At 40.4% G+C, this 17,717-nt stretch overlaps 1 protein-coding gene across 5 annotated transcripts in view; it reads right to left on the bottom strand.

Annotated features, from left to right (window-relative positions):
• The window catches only part of si:zfos-2326c3.2 (misshapen-like kinase 1), a 69,645-nt gene that overhangs the window by 27,257 nt on the left and 24,671 nt on the right, over positions 1–17,717 (bottom strand). For 4 of the 5 annotated variants that reach the window (XM_034597436.1, XM_034597437.1, XM_034597439.1 and 1 more), the window contains exons 8-15: positions 15,526–15,580; positions 15,278–15,356; positions 11,350–11,522; positions 7,429–7,501; positions 6,506–6,626; positions 5,523–5,639; positions 5,049–5,183; positions 938–1,003 (exon numbers count right to left, since the gene is read on the bottom strand). In XM_034597436.1, coding sequence (XP_034453327.1) covers positions 938–1,003; positions 5,049–5,183; positions 5,523–5,639; positions 6,506–6,626; positions 7,429–7,501; positions 11,350–11,522; positions 15,278–15,356; positions 15,526–15,580 — 819 coding nt within the window. The remainder of the gene's footprint in view (positions 1–937; positions 1,004–5,048; positions 5,184–5,522; positions 5,640–6,505; positions 6,627–7,428; positions 7,502–11,349; positions 11,523–15,277; positions 15,357–15,525; positions 15,581–17,717) is intronic. The other variant, XM_034597438.1, reaches the window with a different exon arrangement.

Raw genomic sequence — 17,717 nt, 5'->3', positions numbered from 1 at the left:
AGGAAACAAGTGAGGTAAGGATAGAGGAGGCATGCTGGGATCGGAAGAGACAGAAGAGGTGAGCTGGGGAGAGACATAGAGGGAAGGCTTAGAGACAAAAGTGATAGCGTGCTGTGAGAAGCATTGGCCTAAAAGCTTCTCAAAATCTGACACTCCTGCTACGGTGCAGTGTGTTTCACTGAGGTCTCTCTGAATCCTTAATGGAGTCCCACACAAACGCTGAATTAAAAGCTCAGATCTTTTACTGTCTAATTGATTGAAAACTTCAATATGTATGAACCAGTCCCACCAGGTGTATTAGAGCATGAATGAAACAAATCTTTCACTGAAAATTATAAAACATAAATTGCAGACACTTGGACAATTGACTTCGTTCTCCATTTGTTTTCGCCTCCTTTCTCCATTCCAGTGTCTTATATCCATTCTCTCTATCCGCCTCACTCTTTCAATTCTCCCTTTAAAGTATAGGTGTCGTGCCAGAGACAGCACCAGCTAAATATTCTCTCTCTCTTTTTCCTCAAAGCATATACTCTCTCTTAAGACCTAATCCTCTCATCTCGTAAAAGAGCCTTGCTACAAGTCAGTACATTGTTTTCTCCATTAATCATTTGATCAGTAAAATGTCGGAAAATACTGCAAAATGCCAGCTACAAAGTCCTGCAGTCGCAGGTTACATTTTTCAATGTCCAACAGTCCAAAACTTTAAATATCACATAAGACAATCGAGAGGATGGACAACAGAGGAGAAAGAAAGAAAAGATCAAATTCTCCTGATAGGTTCGCTGTTTGCATACAGTACATCTTACACCCCGAAGCGATGTGTCGTCACTGACTGACACCATCAGCATCATTAAAAATGTATCTGCGTTCAGTTAAATAACAAATTCCCCCTGTTCTTTAATGACATGTGAAAAGACGAAGAGTGATGGATTGTTACCTGCTCTGCTGTGAAGTCCAGAGGCCTTACTGACACATCGGCACTCCCCTTTCTGCCCGCCTGGTCCTGGACACACACACACACACACACACACACACACACACACACACACACACACACACACACACACACACACACAGTTGAAAACAGAAAACCACATGGTTGAAATAAAATACCTGTCAGTATATTCCATGACTTTGATAACTTTTTGATTGAAGAACTAAATCATTTGAATTCAAACCTGTCCCACATCAGGATATTCTCACAAAGTCCTCACAAAAATGTAGGAAGACACACACACACACACACACACACACACACACACACACACACACACACACACACACACACACACTTTAATTAGTGTCCAAGGTCCTGAGCACAAGTCTGAGAGGTGGGAACTAAAATATTCAGAGTGTGCATGGTATGGCGCTTTTAGCCAGCGCCCTCAACTCTGAATATTTCATTATGACCTATTTTCCAATTTCTCCTCGAAAAACCTTAACTGTCCAAAGAGTTCAGACTGGATTTTCTTTTACATTTACAATGTTTAATTGAATCTGCACAATTTCAATATTTGCAGTGGTTGCACCATTGCCTTTAAATTGCGTTTGTTCAGCTTGGATTTGGAGGGTCACATTCTGCTTAAGCTGAAACGGAGGCGATAACAAACTTAAGTAAATTGAAAAGAATAATATGAATGCGAATGAGTAAGAAATCCAGCACCTGATATAAACGGTGCTCAGTGAGTAAAGGGGTATGTTTGCCAGAAATAATCAAGCTTAGTGGTTCTAAAAACCACAAATTGCATCTATGTCATCAACAAGCAAACAAGCAACAGGAGGACATAGGTTTTATGGGAATTGTAGTCTGTAAATACAGCAGATAAGATAGATCATAGCACCTACCATGGTCTCATTATTAACAGTTTAGATTTAACAAAATCCCCTTATTAATTATTCATGTAAACACTATGTAAATGTTTTGTTTTGTCCCTAATGTGCAATGATTTAATGTTCTCCACAATGGTTTTGCAGTATGCATTTAAATGTAACTTTGGTGGATTGATTTTATTATTAATAATAATTTCTATATACAACAGCTTAAAATCAAATCTTGTGATAGAGATGATGCAATAAGTTGATGTTACATCAGTGTTGTACAGATAAAAGATACCAGCTGTTCCATCACAATACCCTAACATCTGTAAGAGAACAATGGCGCCTTCATGTCGCTAAGTCATTCTGGTGAAAAAGGCTGTTTTATGCAGATAAAATCTTTACTCTCTAAGCATCAATCTCCTTTAGTCTACACTTCCAGAAGGCAAGCAGTTACACAAACGTGTGGCTGGGGGTCGCTTAGTATAACCACAGTCTGCTGGTACAGTGAGGGTTCAGAGCACCCACAAGAAAAACAAATATTTACTGTACTATACACACAAGCTAGCAATTCTCAAAAGGTGTACTTTGGAACAGTGGTATTTTAAACTAAAGCAGTCGGGATGAGAGGCAGGTCCTCTTATTCCAAGGCCATGGTTCTCTGCTGGAAATCGATGGATTGCTCTCTCCAGGTTGAGGGTGAGTTACTGCCCCAAGTGAGGGAGTTTAAGTATCTCTGGGTCATGTTCACGAGTGAGAGAAAGATGGAGGGCGTGAGATGGATGGACGGGTCTGTGTGGCATCAGCAGTAATGTGGAGGTTGTGCCACACTTTTGTGGAGAAGAAGGAGCTGAGCCACAAAGAAAAGCTTTCAGTTAACGCGCAGATCTATGTTCCAAATGTAACCTATGGTCATGAGCTCTGTAGTGACCAATAGAACGAGATTGTGAATATAAGCTGCTGAAATCAGTTTCCTCCGACAGGTGGCTGGGCTCAGCCTTAGAGATAGGATGAGAAGTTCAGACATCCAGAGGGACCTTGGAGTAGAACCGCTGCACCCTCACATCAAAAAAGGACAGTTGAGGTGCTTCTGGCCGGCTAGCTCTGTGACCCAATGGATGGATGGATGGATGGATGGATGGATGGATGGATTAATAGATGAAAAGATAATGTAATGAGTTCTTTCAAATTATTAATTTTCTAATAAAAAAAGGGCAAAAAAGAAGGAAATCCTCCTATTTGACAGATTATAACTAGTAAACTTTAGTCTTAGTCGTATGATTGCTACAGCAGAGCAAACAAAGAATGGGAATAATCACGCCTATCAATCTTTTTTCTATACTCACTTATCCTGTTGAGGATCACAGGGGCCTGTCCCAGCATGCATTGAGGCAGGGAAGATCATAGAAGTATTTTTAGTCTATTAATGGGAAGTCAGACTACTGCTTTCTCAAATGAAACAAAGTGTTTACAGAAGTGTTTTTTCTTTATCACAGCAGAGTTGTGTAATTCCACCCATGACCATGTACTGTCCCCATCCACTGCAGAGATTCAAACACGTACAGACACTCGCCCACGTCTCTAATCTTCAAACCACCAACAAACCACTGAAACACACATGACACTTGCCAAATCAATCAATGTGTGAACTGATTGGAACCAATCAGTTGAGAGCGTGCACCCAGGCAAGCTCTTTCATCTGACAAAATACAAGACATCACATCACACACTCACTGAACCCATCACACAGTTAAATGCAAATGCATTAAAGCTTAATGAAGCATCAGATAGATCCATTACACAAGCTGAACATAATGAGTTAGAGGCAATCTGTGTCATCAGGATCTAACACGTACAGATACCGCCACACACACACACACGAGAGCACACCAAGTAGATATATAATGTAAGTAGACAGATATTAATAGAATTGAAACACACTGTCTTCTACATGAAGAAGTCACAGCCATGAACCTGCTTTGTGGTGTTAAAATACACCTATTTAAACTCATTGGTGTGTGGGATGGATTCATCAAGTATGTGTTAAAATTAATGACTGTAAAATGAACCTACGATCGTAGGGAGGGCTATGTGTCTTTGTCTGAAATGAGGCGAATCGGCAGAGACACCTCAGCCTGTCTAAACATATTTTGTCAAAAGTTACTCTGTAACTCACATTAAAGTTTTTTTTAATACCACATGGATTTGTGTGATGTTCCAAATTGAGTTTTATTAAGGTCTTTTATAGAAACCTCTTTTAAGTGACGGCCCTTCTTCTAAACTTCAAAAACTGTAGAACAGATACAAAACAAAGGATTTCTGAAACTTATTCAATCTCCAACTAGTGTACAAAACCTTTCAAAAGTACTATGACATGCTAATTTATTTTATAAATGGGCCTTTTGAAATATACTTGTATGTTTAAGAACTTCAAGGTGCACCTGCATAAGGGAAGTAGTGTTTGATTAGCTTGTAACTATAACGTGTAAAAATCTGCCCTTAACAATCTCTCCTCTGTGCCGCTACATTGAAGAGAGAATGGTTTCATCACCAGGATGCCGAAGCCTGACGGGTGCAATGACTACATCTGTGCATCAGTATCAAAAACACACCTTGAGCTTTCAAGTTCCTGTGAGAAATCAGTTCAGCAACAAATATGTACAGCTCCATCACACAAGAGGCTGCTCAGGGTAACCGGGCTTAAATAACTTTGGTCTAACATTAACTACAAATCCAGTACAACCTAAACACGATGTAGAAATGTGATCAGTGCAGCACGATAATGAAACTGTGTGTCTGCTGGAGGTGTGAATGGGAAACCTGTTGTGATGAATCAATGAATGCAGGCACATTTTAATGCTACAAGTTAAAAAATGTCCTGCTTTCCTGAACAATGCGTATATTTGAATGTTAAAAAATTGCAAACTGAGGTTGTGTAATTTGTTGTATGTGGGATTTTTTATCTTTTTGTAAACTAAAATTGTATCAAGTGAATGAGGTAATTTCATGAATCAGATCCCTTGAGGTTCTGAAGTAGAAAAGATCACTAAAGTCAACAAGATTTGCGCCCTCTTGACCAACTTACCATCGGACCAATTAGCATCAGCCATCAGAGCCTTTTCACTGGGGCGGCTTAAAATACTGAAACATTTCAGAATTTTTATTTCCCATAATAGTCAAGGAGATAGAATTTATGTTATGTTTATTGTCCTAAGTAAGAGATTCATCTTTACCAGCCTCCTGTCGCTCCTCCTGTTCCTCCCGTCCAGTAAGATTCTGTTGTCATGGAGATCTGACTCCTCCCCAAGCAAGACTTCCTGAAGATCTGCCCACTGAAAGGCACAGTCCGCCAGCTGCTGCCTCTGCTGCTGCGAGCGGGGAAAAGAAACGTAGTGCAATAAAAAATTTACTCAAAACCACGTCCAAAAACTTTCAAAAAGACGGAATCATTTGTATTAACATGAATTACAAGAAATGGATCGTGAAAAATTGAGCTTTTAGATCATTAGCATTACACACAGTTGCACACTTGGATTACGTTTTTCAGGTTGAATCTGTCAGATCAGTACAGGAAAGATGGGACGCAGCAGGTGGAAGGTAAGGTTAGATGTAGTTGATAAAGCAATTTTTTTCTCCAGCAGTGCTCTTGCCACCTGACTGTCCATAAGTGCTGAGTGACTACAGAACAGTTTGTGGGCAGTACTTACAACCTCTAACTTTTGCCGTTGCTCGTGTTGCTGTTGGATCCTCTTCTGTCTGTCCGCCACTAACTGCTGCTTGTATCGCTCCTGCTCCGCCAACTGTTGCCTGTGCTGCTGTAACGCCTGGACATGGATTAATATATGATTATATTTCTTATAGAAATTATCTAAAAAATTATAGAGTAGACTTAAATTCAGTTTCATTTAAGGAAAAACATGGACTTTAAAATCTTCATTGCAGATAAACCAGATAGGATGATCGCAAAGTTTTCTAACTTCACTCTGCACCATAGACTGTTTATAAAAGGCTCTGCACACAAAAGCACAAAAACAAAGTGTATAGAACTTTTTGAGGAGGTCTGACTAATGACAAGGAATAATTTTAGGTAGTTTAACCCAGGCCAAAAGAACACAACAGTACAAACAGGCAGGTTTAGAACTGGCATGGAACTTGTACTAATAATATCACTAGTTAGTACGTCAACTAGGAGGTATTTTCTTTATTGATTAATCTGCCAATTATTCCCTCAATTGGTAAAGTGTAATATGCTTGTTTTGACATAGGAAACAGTCACATTTGAAAAGGTGGAACCAGTGATTATTCACAATTTTGGCTTAGAGTATAACAAAAATTATTTTCTGATTATCAAAATTGTTGCTTATAACCTTTTTCTGTCAATAAACTGCTCGATTAATCGAAAAATAATTTCAGTTCTTCAGAAAGAATCAAAGAATTAATTTGCTGTGATGTTTCCAGCATGTTGATACGGCAAATAAACTCTTTACCAGGAGTTTCTAGCTATTGAGATTGTATTTCTAAAATATTCTGTGAAGTTAATCAAGCACTCATTCAAAATTTTAGTTTTTACTGGATGTGCGTGTTGTTTTACCACATTTTTTGCTTTGAATTAGTAGTGATGGCATCTTTACTGTACATTAAGAGAATAGGACTGAATGTGTACAAGGTTGCGAATGAACTTGAAACCTACTTGTCTTTGATAAGCAGCACCTCCTTCCTGACCTCCCTCTCTGCCTCCTTCACGATCTTCTGTCTGCAAACGTAGAAACTCCCGTCTCAACGTCCACTCACCAGGAACATTCACGATTGAGCTGAGAGAGGGCGAGAGGGTGAGAGAGTAAGAGAGAAAGAGAGAGAGAGAGTGAGCGAGAGTGAGAGAGGCAGAAAGAGAAACGGTGTGATATTTACTGCGACAGCTATGTACCGAGAGAAAATGGGCACAGTTACACAAATACACACTTAAAGCTCATCCTAGGAGAAAGTGCCCGGCTCCAAGTGCCATCTGCTGTTTAAAGTCCAGAGACAGTAACAGAGAGGCTAGTGCATCTGTCTATTACCATAAAAAAACACACACACACATATGCCCCGCAGTGATTCATTAGCAATGAATTTACTGGGGGACATTCAAAGTGACATTAGTGTTTATGTAGTGATAAAAAACAGTGATAATGAAAGCAATGACACATTTTATAAAAATCCGACACCTAGTTTGTACGTTCACCTGGTTTCTTTAACCATATATGTCTTGACACCACATTGCAGAATCAGTACATCTGACGAGGTTCATTAAATGAACATTTCTTTTTGCATATGTAAATCTGCACCAACTGCTGTGGTTCTAAATTATTTCTCAGCACATTTGAGCAGACTTTCATAACACTCCCCAACAGCATTTTTTCCCATGACGTCTGATGGCTGAGTGGTTAAGGTGCAAAGCCACATACGTGCACATGATGAGCACGGTTACGTTCCCAGCCAGGGGACTGTCGTTACATGTCACACGCTTGTTTCCCTGCCCTTGTTTCCTGTTTATCTTTAACTGTGAAGTGTCAAATGAAGTCAAAATGCTGAAACAATATTCAATATTCATGCCAAGTGTGAAAAGGCTTTTACCTGGGCTCTCCTTCCTCCTCTGTTACCTCGTCCTCCTCTTCTTCACTGCCACTGTACTCATACTCTGGACCCTCTGAATGTGAGAGAAAGAAAGAAAGAGAGAGAAAAATAATTTATTTATTTGATATAAGTTAATACAAAAAAAATAAAATCCAATATCTCCTCACAAGGACTAATGGAAACGGATCATTTAATGCACCTTTTATAAAATATTTAGACAGCTATTAGAGCTGAAATGATTAGTTGATTAATCTCTGACTGACAGGAAATGATGGATTAATCATTTAGGTTTTTTTCCCCAAACAAAATATCCATCCACACTCTGGCTCCAGTATGAATATCTGAGCTATAGACTCGTGATCAGTCAAATTGAGCAATAACAAGATGTCACACTGGGCACTTGGAAGTTGTGACACTGTTGTCAGGCATTAAAGCTCGGGTTGGTAATCCTGGAGAAGCTAGCAAGAGCGGGCTACATGATTACTGATTACTGATACATCCCACTCCTTCCCATTGGCCCTTCAAAGCCATGCCCCCAAAAGACTAATAGAGGCCAACGTTTCCATGCCTTGCTTGCTAACTTTTGACTCTCGTCTCTGCTTCAGTGGTGTATCCTCTCCGGCTGCGCAGTGACAGCACAGCCAGGCAGGTTGATTACTGGCAGACAGGTATGCAAACAAATTGTATTCCGTCCTGCAAGGGCCACAGACACCAACTTTTTTTTTTTCTTTTAACACAGCTTAATTTATTGATGTCTATCACGACATGAAGAGGTTTTCTACAAATAAGACAAAAAGTGTTTGAGAAACAAATTATTATTATGATTTATTGTGATACATGATATTTAACTGTAGCTCTAATGGCTATTTCACAGTGGTTGTAAATCTTTGAACATGTATCACCAGCTGCACACCACTTGTGGAATGTTCCCCACTGTATCCTTGACTTACTTGTCCATGTTAATATGAGCTGCATGTCTGTAAGTGTTGTCAGAACACTGAGGTATGGTTTGTAGGTGGTGCTTTGGGTGAACACTTTTGATGTGTAAGCACTTCTGTGGGTATTCTCCTCCGGCTCTCTCTGAACCAGCCACCGTTTCATTATAAATTCCTCCATGCCCCGCCGTCTTGTTACATCGTCTGCCACCAGTAGCAATTTTGTCATTTACAAAGCCACACCAGAGCATAATGTGGGCAAACTGGGGCAATAAGAAAGTAAATCAGACTCTTGTTTGGTGGAACACATATGGCACAGAGTTGTTATAGCGGGGCACGGCTTCAGATGAGGAACGCTGAGTCATCTCAATGCCGACCCAACCTCATTCACAAAATAAATGTCTCTCCTTTCCACATTCACCTCCTGCCATGGGACCCATAACACAGGCACTGTAGAGTGGGTCAGTCAGACAGCTGAAAGTAATAATAATATCTTTGCACAACCGTTTTTAAAATGAATATAAGAGTCATGATTCCAATAGTGATTTTTTTCTCCATGCAAATTTTTAAGTGTTGCAGTTGTTTTTTTTTATGTGTATATAGTTAAGTCTATATAATTTGCAGTTTTGACAGTGGCCACTACAACGGAAATCCAGGGGTTGGGCGGTCATTGCCCAGAGGCCAGGACGATGGGCCCTGGCAAGCTTCTCATAACAACATTTGGCCGGCATATGGCGTGAGTAGCTCGGGCTGACTTGACCTGACAAGGCGTATGTTGCCATTAACACGCTTTAAAGGTAACACAATACAGGTGTGTTTGTTCAGAGCAGAACGAAGCAGCACTGAGGAAATCTCTGCTCTGTTGCTGTGATGTCATGTTTGAATGTGTTGGCTCGGGTTTTGTCGTACTGGGCCAAAGTTGCAGGAGGAGTCTGCATTAATGCCAACTTTTGTCAAATGCGAAGAGGGCAATTTTTTTTCTCCGTCTGTCTGTTTAGCTGTGTGTGTGTGTGTGTGTGTGTGTGTGTGTGTGTGTGTGTGTGTGTGTGTGTGTGTGTGTCTGATTCATGTGCCAAAGCAGAGACCATCTTTGTCCAAACTACACTCTTGGCTAAGCTAAAAATTACATATCCTTTTCGCATCTTGTCTGGAGCATTGACTTTTTTTCTCCCTCTTTTTTTCTGAAGAAGTGACTTTTCCCACACACACTTGAGAGTACCAGCATTTCATTACTCTAGAGGGGAATATGGGAGCACACACACAGACACACACACACACACACACACACACACACACACACACACACACACACACACACACACACACAAATCTGTTCTTAAACACATCGTATACACACACTCCGACACACACACAAATCTGTTCTTAAACACACTGTATACACACACACACACACACACACACACACACACGCACACAAAGCTTGCAGAAAGTCTACCAGTCATTAGTGTGTTTTTATAAGTTAACTGAAGATTAGAACCAGATGGCCATTCTGTTTCCTCCTTCCTTCCCTTCAGCCTCTCGCTCTGCTCTGCTCTCTCTCTCTCTCTCTCTCTCTCTCTCTCTGTGTCTCCCTCTCTCTCTGTCTCCCTCTCTCTCTGTCTCCCTCTCTCTCTCTTCTGTCTCTCAGCTGTGTCAAAATGAAGATGAAAAGACAAGACACTGCTGCTTTCATTACTTGAGTATTAACAGTCATCTGTTTCTCACTGTTTGACTGCACATGTCGGAATCACACATTCAGCACATACAACTCATCCACAGCCGAATGAATCTTTACAACAGTCTAAGAATAAATTATTCTTAGACTGTACGCCTCTCTGCCCCCCCATGCCTTTCCATATTCCTAACTTGCCCCATTTTCAGCCTCTCTCTCTCATCTCCTCCTATTTTTGTGTCTGCTGTGTCGAACATCGCTCTGAGTAAACGTAGAGAGGAAGAAAAGAAGAGGAAAGGTCAGCTGTGAACAGCCTGTTGGCTCGACCCCACATTCTCCCCCTCACGCTCTCTTATTGTCGCCCCTCCTCACTTTCTCTCCACATTCAGCTAAAATATTAGACATAAATTCAAGTTCAAAAGCTTAATTGGCCCAGGAGGAGGGACACCTGTTGTCTTGCCAGCCCCGGTGTATCAATTATTGTTTTTTCAAAGATGTAACTTTATGCATAGCTCAAAACACCTTGATAACTACATCAGTTTCTTGTTTGGTTTCGGTGCAGTGCAGCAATGGTGGACAGGCTTCGGTGTAGATTTACTTTATGTAGCAGTGAAACATTTCCCTTAGCAGCATGCTATAAATTAGCAGTAATGCAGCATTTGTGACAGGCCGAGCAGAGCAGCTGCTGAGCCATGAATGCAGCTGGTTCACAGTCTCAACTCAAGGGTGCTGGTTGTTTTTATTCCAACATGTGGCCTGAAACTCACATAATCCTTGTCATATCTATCAGGATAAGGGTTGGGCATTGTTTTTTGTTTTTTTTAACTGGTCGGGTGCCTGAAGCAAATTGGAAGGTAAAGTTTAATAATAATAAGTGCAAAACTCCAACTTCAATAATTAAACATTAAATAACAGTTCCAGTACTTAATACAGCAAAAATACTCCAGCTCCAAACTCGTCATCAATTGTTTCGACACACCGCAAAGGCCAGGGACGCCCACACTGCTGGATGATGGGCTTTACATGAGGTCATGCAAAGAGGTCAAACACATGTTCATCCCTTTTGTTGGGGATGTGCACGTCCCGGTGCCGGAATACTTTCTCGTAAAATACAACCACATTTTGGACTGAAGTTTTAGACATTTTGTTGTTGTGTCGACGCAAGTTTGAGGTAGCGACTAGCCAGCTAAGTGTAATATTAACGAGGCATGTGCAATGACGTTTATGTTGCCAGTAAGCAGAGCAACTTTTTCACCAGGCTCTGTCAGTGTACGTTCACCTGTGAACGTATTTAAAGCATTGATCTGCGCTCACCTTTCTCTCTCTTTTTCCTGGTCCTGTCCAAGTGATCTTTGAGCATGATGCGAACTTGTCTCTCATTGGCTAGGTCTCGGATGAAGGCGTGTCTCAGCAGGGCGTCGGTGGTCGGTCGATGCAGATGGTTCTTGACCAGGCAATTATCAACGAACGACAGGAAGCGCTTCGACCTGTGTGAGACAGAGAGAGAGGGACACAAAAACAATCCATGAAAACAAATTGTTTAAAGTACAGTAGGGCTGCAAGATATTAGGAAAACATGTGATATGTGATAACGTTCTTGAATATTGGGATGACGATATGACTTGCGATGAATAAACAAATGCTTAAGTATAGGGTTAAAGTCTTTCGGCTTTGGTTTCACTGCTTACATAGACCCAATACAGAAAGTGGTCTATGCAAACAAATAAATGAATGAAAAGCATTATTTCCATTCCAAAAACATGGTTTTATTGAAAAAATGCCACCTGGCGACGGACGCAGGGACAACGGACAGCTCCACAGCCCGAGGGAGAAGGCGCACAGCCTGGTCACAGCGCCACCAAGTCCGGGGCCGACACCCAGGGAGCCATGCACAGTTACACTAAGTCCAATAACAGTGATCATTTTGTGTCTTTTCATCGGTGAAAAGTAATTTTTTACAGTAATTTCCTGCTCCTCTCGGTGTCTCTATCATCCGCGATGTGCACTATGCCAACCGAATAGAGCTAAACCAAACGCGCCCCGTTATCTCCTCCAGCTCTCCATACATTGTCTAAGTTTACAAATTCATTATGTGATGGTCAGTGTTGATATTATGGCGTCATTTCAAACAAATCAACATTTAAAGTGGAGCGAGTCCGAGACATCAGCTGAGTCTAAGAGAGAGAGAAATAGAGAGCAGCGGAGTCAGTGTGTGTGTGTGTGTGTCTGCCCCATTACTTTTCCCTCAGGTTCTGGGACTATCATAAATAAGCTATGCAACTCTTTTATATAATCAACCGCTCATAGTGATGAATTTGAGCCGGGACAGACGTGATCACTAGAAGTTTCTTTGTTTCCACATTAAATCCAAGTTTTACTTATCACAATTATTCAGGTCTCTGCTAGTTTTCTTCTGTAAATAACTCTGTGGTCAATGGACTTGATAAAAACAGTTTATACACAGAAACTTGAGTTTACAAATGGTTAGTGGCTTAACTGAGGAGAAGTGATACATTAACCTACAAGCACATACATTTAATACATTGATAAAACAAGTTTTCAATCAAATGTAATAAACTGGTATAAAAATAACCATGTACATTATTCACACATGACAATCAATAGCAGCGTCTATAACCTGCCACAACATTCTCAAATATTTTTTTTAACTCACCTACTGCAGGCTAGTAATCACTTGTTTGAGTGGTACCAAGGAAAATCTGGGCAAAAATGCAGACTTGAAGTTTAGGCAGCGTCTCTGTGTACCTTGTGTTTGAGACGTGTTGTCTGTGGTTTTAACTCTGACAAAATAGTCAGGCAGTGTGTTGCTGCTTAGTTTTGGGGTTCCTGGTCGCCTTAGGGCGGCCTGGAGGTTGAAGAACTGCAAAGCATTGATACTACAGGCTGTTGGCACTATAACAAGCTGTCCTTTGAACTTGTATTTCTGTTGACATTAATACTGAATGAAAGAAGGGATGAGTTCAAGTTCAAGTTCAGTCCAAAGAGCGTATTCAGTATGCATGGGAGAGGAGGAGAAGGGAGGACAGTGAACGAGAGGGACAGATGGCCAAAAATAAATTTCTGAATGAATCTCCACTGAAGATTAATAACATGTAGTTTAAACTAAACTGAGAACAATAAAGAACCGACTGCAAAAAAACACTCTGTCCACCATTCTTTCAGTCTTTTTAGGTCTTTACTTTAAATTAAAGATTCAGTCCTCCTGGGCATGGATGATACCAGCCTTGCACAAATCTGTGGCGTGATGTCCTGCCATGCCTCACCCATGATGCTGTTCAGCTGCTCTGTGCAGAAGGAGTTTTGTTGTTTTACCTTCCACCCTAAAATACTTTTCTTCCTTAAAAATTCAGTTTTAGGGATCCTTGTCATTGTGGAGCTTTCTTTTACTGTCAAGCATCTTGAGACTGAGATTCCAAGAATATAGTTGTAATATTGCAAGTGTAAAGTCATAGAATTAAAAGAACGAAGTCGTAATTTTACTAGAAAAAAGTTGTTATATTACAAGTGGAGAGGCAAAATTTTATGAGACAATTCATATTTAAAAATAAAATAAGAGGAAATACTCAGTAAGGAGTATTCCACTCCCCTTGAATCTAAAATCTTGAACCAATGTCATTTTTTCTTGAGAAACTACCCACATCTTTGAATATCACGCAGATGTTACCAACGATAACCTCACAGTCAACCGCCATCAAAGATTGAATCACTGTGTGGTTCTTTCTTCTGAATAGGCACAGTTTCCTACACAAGCTTTTCTTATTATATTGTGCTGCTGGTGAGCACAAAAGATGAAGTATTTTGTTATTTGTGAAAGTTATACTAAAGAATAACTTAAAAAGATGCTCCACATTCATCATTTCAACTTAGGTGAAAGGCTGATCTTCTGATCTTCCCCTGCTAAAATTACACATAACCTAAAATTGCATATTTATTATCGTAATATGAGACTGTATTCTCTTACATTTACAAATGTATTTCCTTAAAAATTTCAACTTCACTCTCATAAAAAATGAAGATTTAATTCTCATAATATTAGACTATTTCCTCATAATATTACAACTTTATTTTCAAAATTACAACTGTATTCTCGTTATGTTATGGCTTTATTTTTCATTTTAATACTTTTAATCTAATACTCACATTTCAGTGTTTGGCTAAACAAACATTTATCCTTCATCTATGAATGTCAACTCCACGACACCTTCCGCCCTCATTCAGCCCGTGTTTTACATATTTGTTTATGTTATCTATGTATTAGTGTTATGTGTAATTAAATGTTTTTATTGTGTGTTGAGCATTATACTGTATATACCGTAAGCCCAGGGATAATAGATAGAGAAAAGCACTTGGCTAAATCTGTTTAAATATTGTACACTGTCCCTGTTTGAAATGAACCAGTATCAAAACAGTCCTTTCACAATCGACCCTGTAGACAAGTCACTGTGGTTGTCGTGACCTGGTCCGCCCCAAACATCCAGGCATCTATCTGGTCCAATCAAATTGAATGAGGTTTTATCTGACCAAAGAATGTGCTGGCAATATCCATCACGCTTTTTGTCATTCTCTGGCAAAGTCTGATCGAGCAGTTTTGTGAGCGGTGGTTTTCTTCTTGGACGCTATGTGTAGAGGTTGACTTTATACCACTGTCTAATCAGCAAATCAGCTACTGAAACCCTGATTTTCTTCTGACGAATCAGAGGGGCGACAGCTCGCACTGTTATTGGTTGTATGGCTCTTTCTGTTCCTCCTAACCACCTCTGCAGCTGTATTTGAGGATGTTCAGTAACCCACTGCTGCTCCGTTACCCTCTTCATGAAGACTCACAGTGTAACCATCTGGAGCCCACAACCACAACCCAGACACAAACGGAGAAAAACGATTACGTTCACAGGTTATTATATAACGTTGTTCATGTAATTAGCCTCAGGTGTAATCCTTCATGTTTCTATGTCAGGACAGACCTGTGACTTTGAGCTTTTCTTTTAGAAACAGAGAGTCGGGATACGTTTCAGTTGTTTGTCTGAGGCATGAAACCCACAACAAAGTCCACTTTCATGTCCTGTTTTCAGAAGGGAAAAGTTAAACACTGCCCTCTACATCCTGTTGTGTGTGTGTGTGTGTGTGTGTGTGTGTGTGTGTGTGTGTGTGTGTGTGTGTGTGTGTGTGTGTGTGTGTGTGTGTGTGTGTGTGTGTGTGTTTATGACAGAGTTCAGAGGCTTACCATTTCTTTGACTTCAGTTTGGGCGGAGGGTTTCGTGGAATTAAAAATAGTGCTCTCATTGGATGCATGTCACACAGAGCTACGAAAAGAGACAGAGGGGCAGAGAGGTAAAGAGAGAGAGAGAGTCACAGTGACAATAAGAAAGAAAGATGAACAATTAACAACTATTAATAAATGAACAAATTAGATGGGAAAACAAAGCAACAATCTGTTAACATAAATCCCTTATAGTTTTGTGTGTCACTTACGAGGGGCTCCTTCGGCCATCTCTAATGCGGTGATGCCCAAAGACCAGAGGTCACTCTGAAAACAAGAGACAGGAAAAGGTTAAAAATGGTGCACAAAGCTCGGCTCGAGTTCCAGTCATTTCCTGTAAACTCGGCATGTCCTCTTTTAATTCAGATAGTAAATCAGTTTGTGCATGGTGTGGGAGTATAGATCAAGGGATTACAAAAACAATTTCAAGCCAAACTTCTGGCAATTTACAAGAAACCGTGGATTCAAAAGGGGTTGAATGATTACTTCCAGAGAAGGATAGAATGAGCTGAATTTACATTGAAACCTGTTTCTGTGAACTTTGATGTATATAATCACTTTGTGTAGATGGAATGAAAAGGCTTGTTTACATTTTTTTTGTCAGGAATCAAATTGTTGCATGAATAATGATGGAAACCTGCTGAGTGTAATACAAGGGAATGAAAGTCTAGACATAGTCATTGCATGTGTCTTTGGCAGATTGGAGGGCAATCAGATATCAAAAGCAGGTATGTAAGTATAAATGCAAATTAAAGATAAGAAAAAAACTCAGGAGAAGTATTCTGGCCAGATGTAAACGCAGCTGTCTCTCCAAGGTGCATATGCAAGCTTTACTTCTCCCATGTGTGACTGTATCTGTAAGTGGATGATGATCTTTCCTATTTTGATAATGGCTCTAAATCAGCCACAGACGCAGTGAATTCAAATAATCATGCAGACAACATAACCTGCTGTTGCAGCATTTATCTGATCGCTGATTTTTATGGGTGAGAGAGGACTGGTTTTTACTGGTGAAGATGAGCACATTTTTCTCTATTTCGCTTGTAGTTCATCAATGGGTGTCGAGTTTGTGCTATGGATAATTGCTACTGTATATACCTTGTCAGCTACATTGTTATTGTTGTAAATAAATTGTGTAGGAGAAGGGTTGACCCAGGATTTGTAAAGCCCCTTTTCCTCTGGTCCAAAAAAGTATCTTGCAATAGGAATGCACAATATCAGCATTCACTCCCAGGTCAAATGACTCTTCTTTATTTTGGGGGTCTTGACGCTGGCGCAGCACCTTTTCTGTGTTTTTTTGCTGTTATAATGTGAAATGAACCTTCGGGGGTCTGTACTACGAAGCGAATTCAACATACCCAGGATATCTTACTGAGATCCAGCTGAACTTAACCTAACAATCGCGATCTGGCTAAGCAGTCACATGAAACTGGTTATCAACTCATTAAATCAACCCAGGTTTTCGTCATCAAGATCTGAGCGCATGCACATGAAAGGGGTGGGGTTTACTGCAAATGACCAATCACAGACATTGACAAGTGAACTGATCGCAGAGCTGCATATTTCACAACTGAGGAGCAAACTGTTAATGCGAGGAGTAAATACACATTATCCAGACTAAAAGAAACACAGTTACAGCTGCTAGATGCAGAAAGGAAGGCTGGTAAAAAGATCTCTGATTGTGTGAATCTGTAAGTTACGGAGGCCCCTGGTGACATTTGGTAAAAAAATATATTATGTGACCCCGACATAATTACGCGTAGCATTGAGATAAATAACTCGAGGCTACGAGATATGAATCTGTTCTTTACTAACAAGACCTGTGGAACTGAACTGAAGAAGCCTCTTGGATGAGAGATGAAACTTTTTATTTAAATACATGATGTAGCCTCTATAATGAGCTTTAGTTTGACACACGCTGTCTGCACTGACTCTGAGGACACACTGTGGTGGTAACGTTTGCAATTACTAGTCAAAAAACCCATATGGACCTATTTTAGTGCACCAGGGTACACGGAACGTGACTGTGCGCATTTGGCATAGTGGTGACAGGATGCGCCTGGCGCATCTGGAAACAGGGGGAGATTGTACTGGGTGTGTTAGGAGCGGGGATTGACCTAACAAACCAGACATTGTTTTAAACTTCCCTTATCCTTCCGTGTCAGGAAAGTGCGCACCGCGCAACAGTGTCCTGTCACTTTGGTGAGAGATGACTGTCTCAGAGAGAGAGAGGGGAGGAAGGGATGGGGGCGTCAAATGGTAAATTTCTGAACTATCTATCCCCCATTCCAAATAAATATTTAATTGCATAGGATAAACCTACTTAAAGAGAAGTATAAAAGTATTTAACTATGTCTGGTTATTCCACTGCAAACACACCAAGTACATCGATATAAGTAACTCC

The sequence above is a fragment of the Hippoglossus hippoglossus genome, chromosome 10, assembly GCF_009819705.1.
Source record: "Hippoglossus hippoglossus isolate fHipHip1 chromosome 10, fHipHip1.pri, whole genome shotgun sequence".
Taxonomy (NCBI): Eukaryota; Metazoa; Chordata; class Actinopteri; order Pleuronectiformes; family Pleuronectidae; genus Hippoglossus; species Hippoglossus hippoglossus.
Note: the sequence above shows the minus strand (reverse complement) of the source record. Positions and strands in the feature narration are given on the sequence as shown.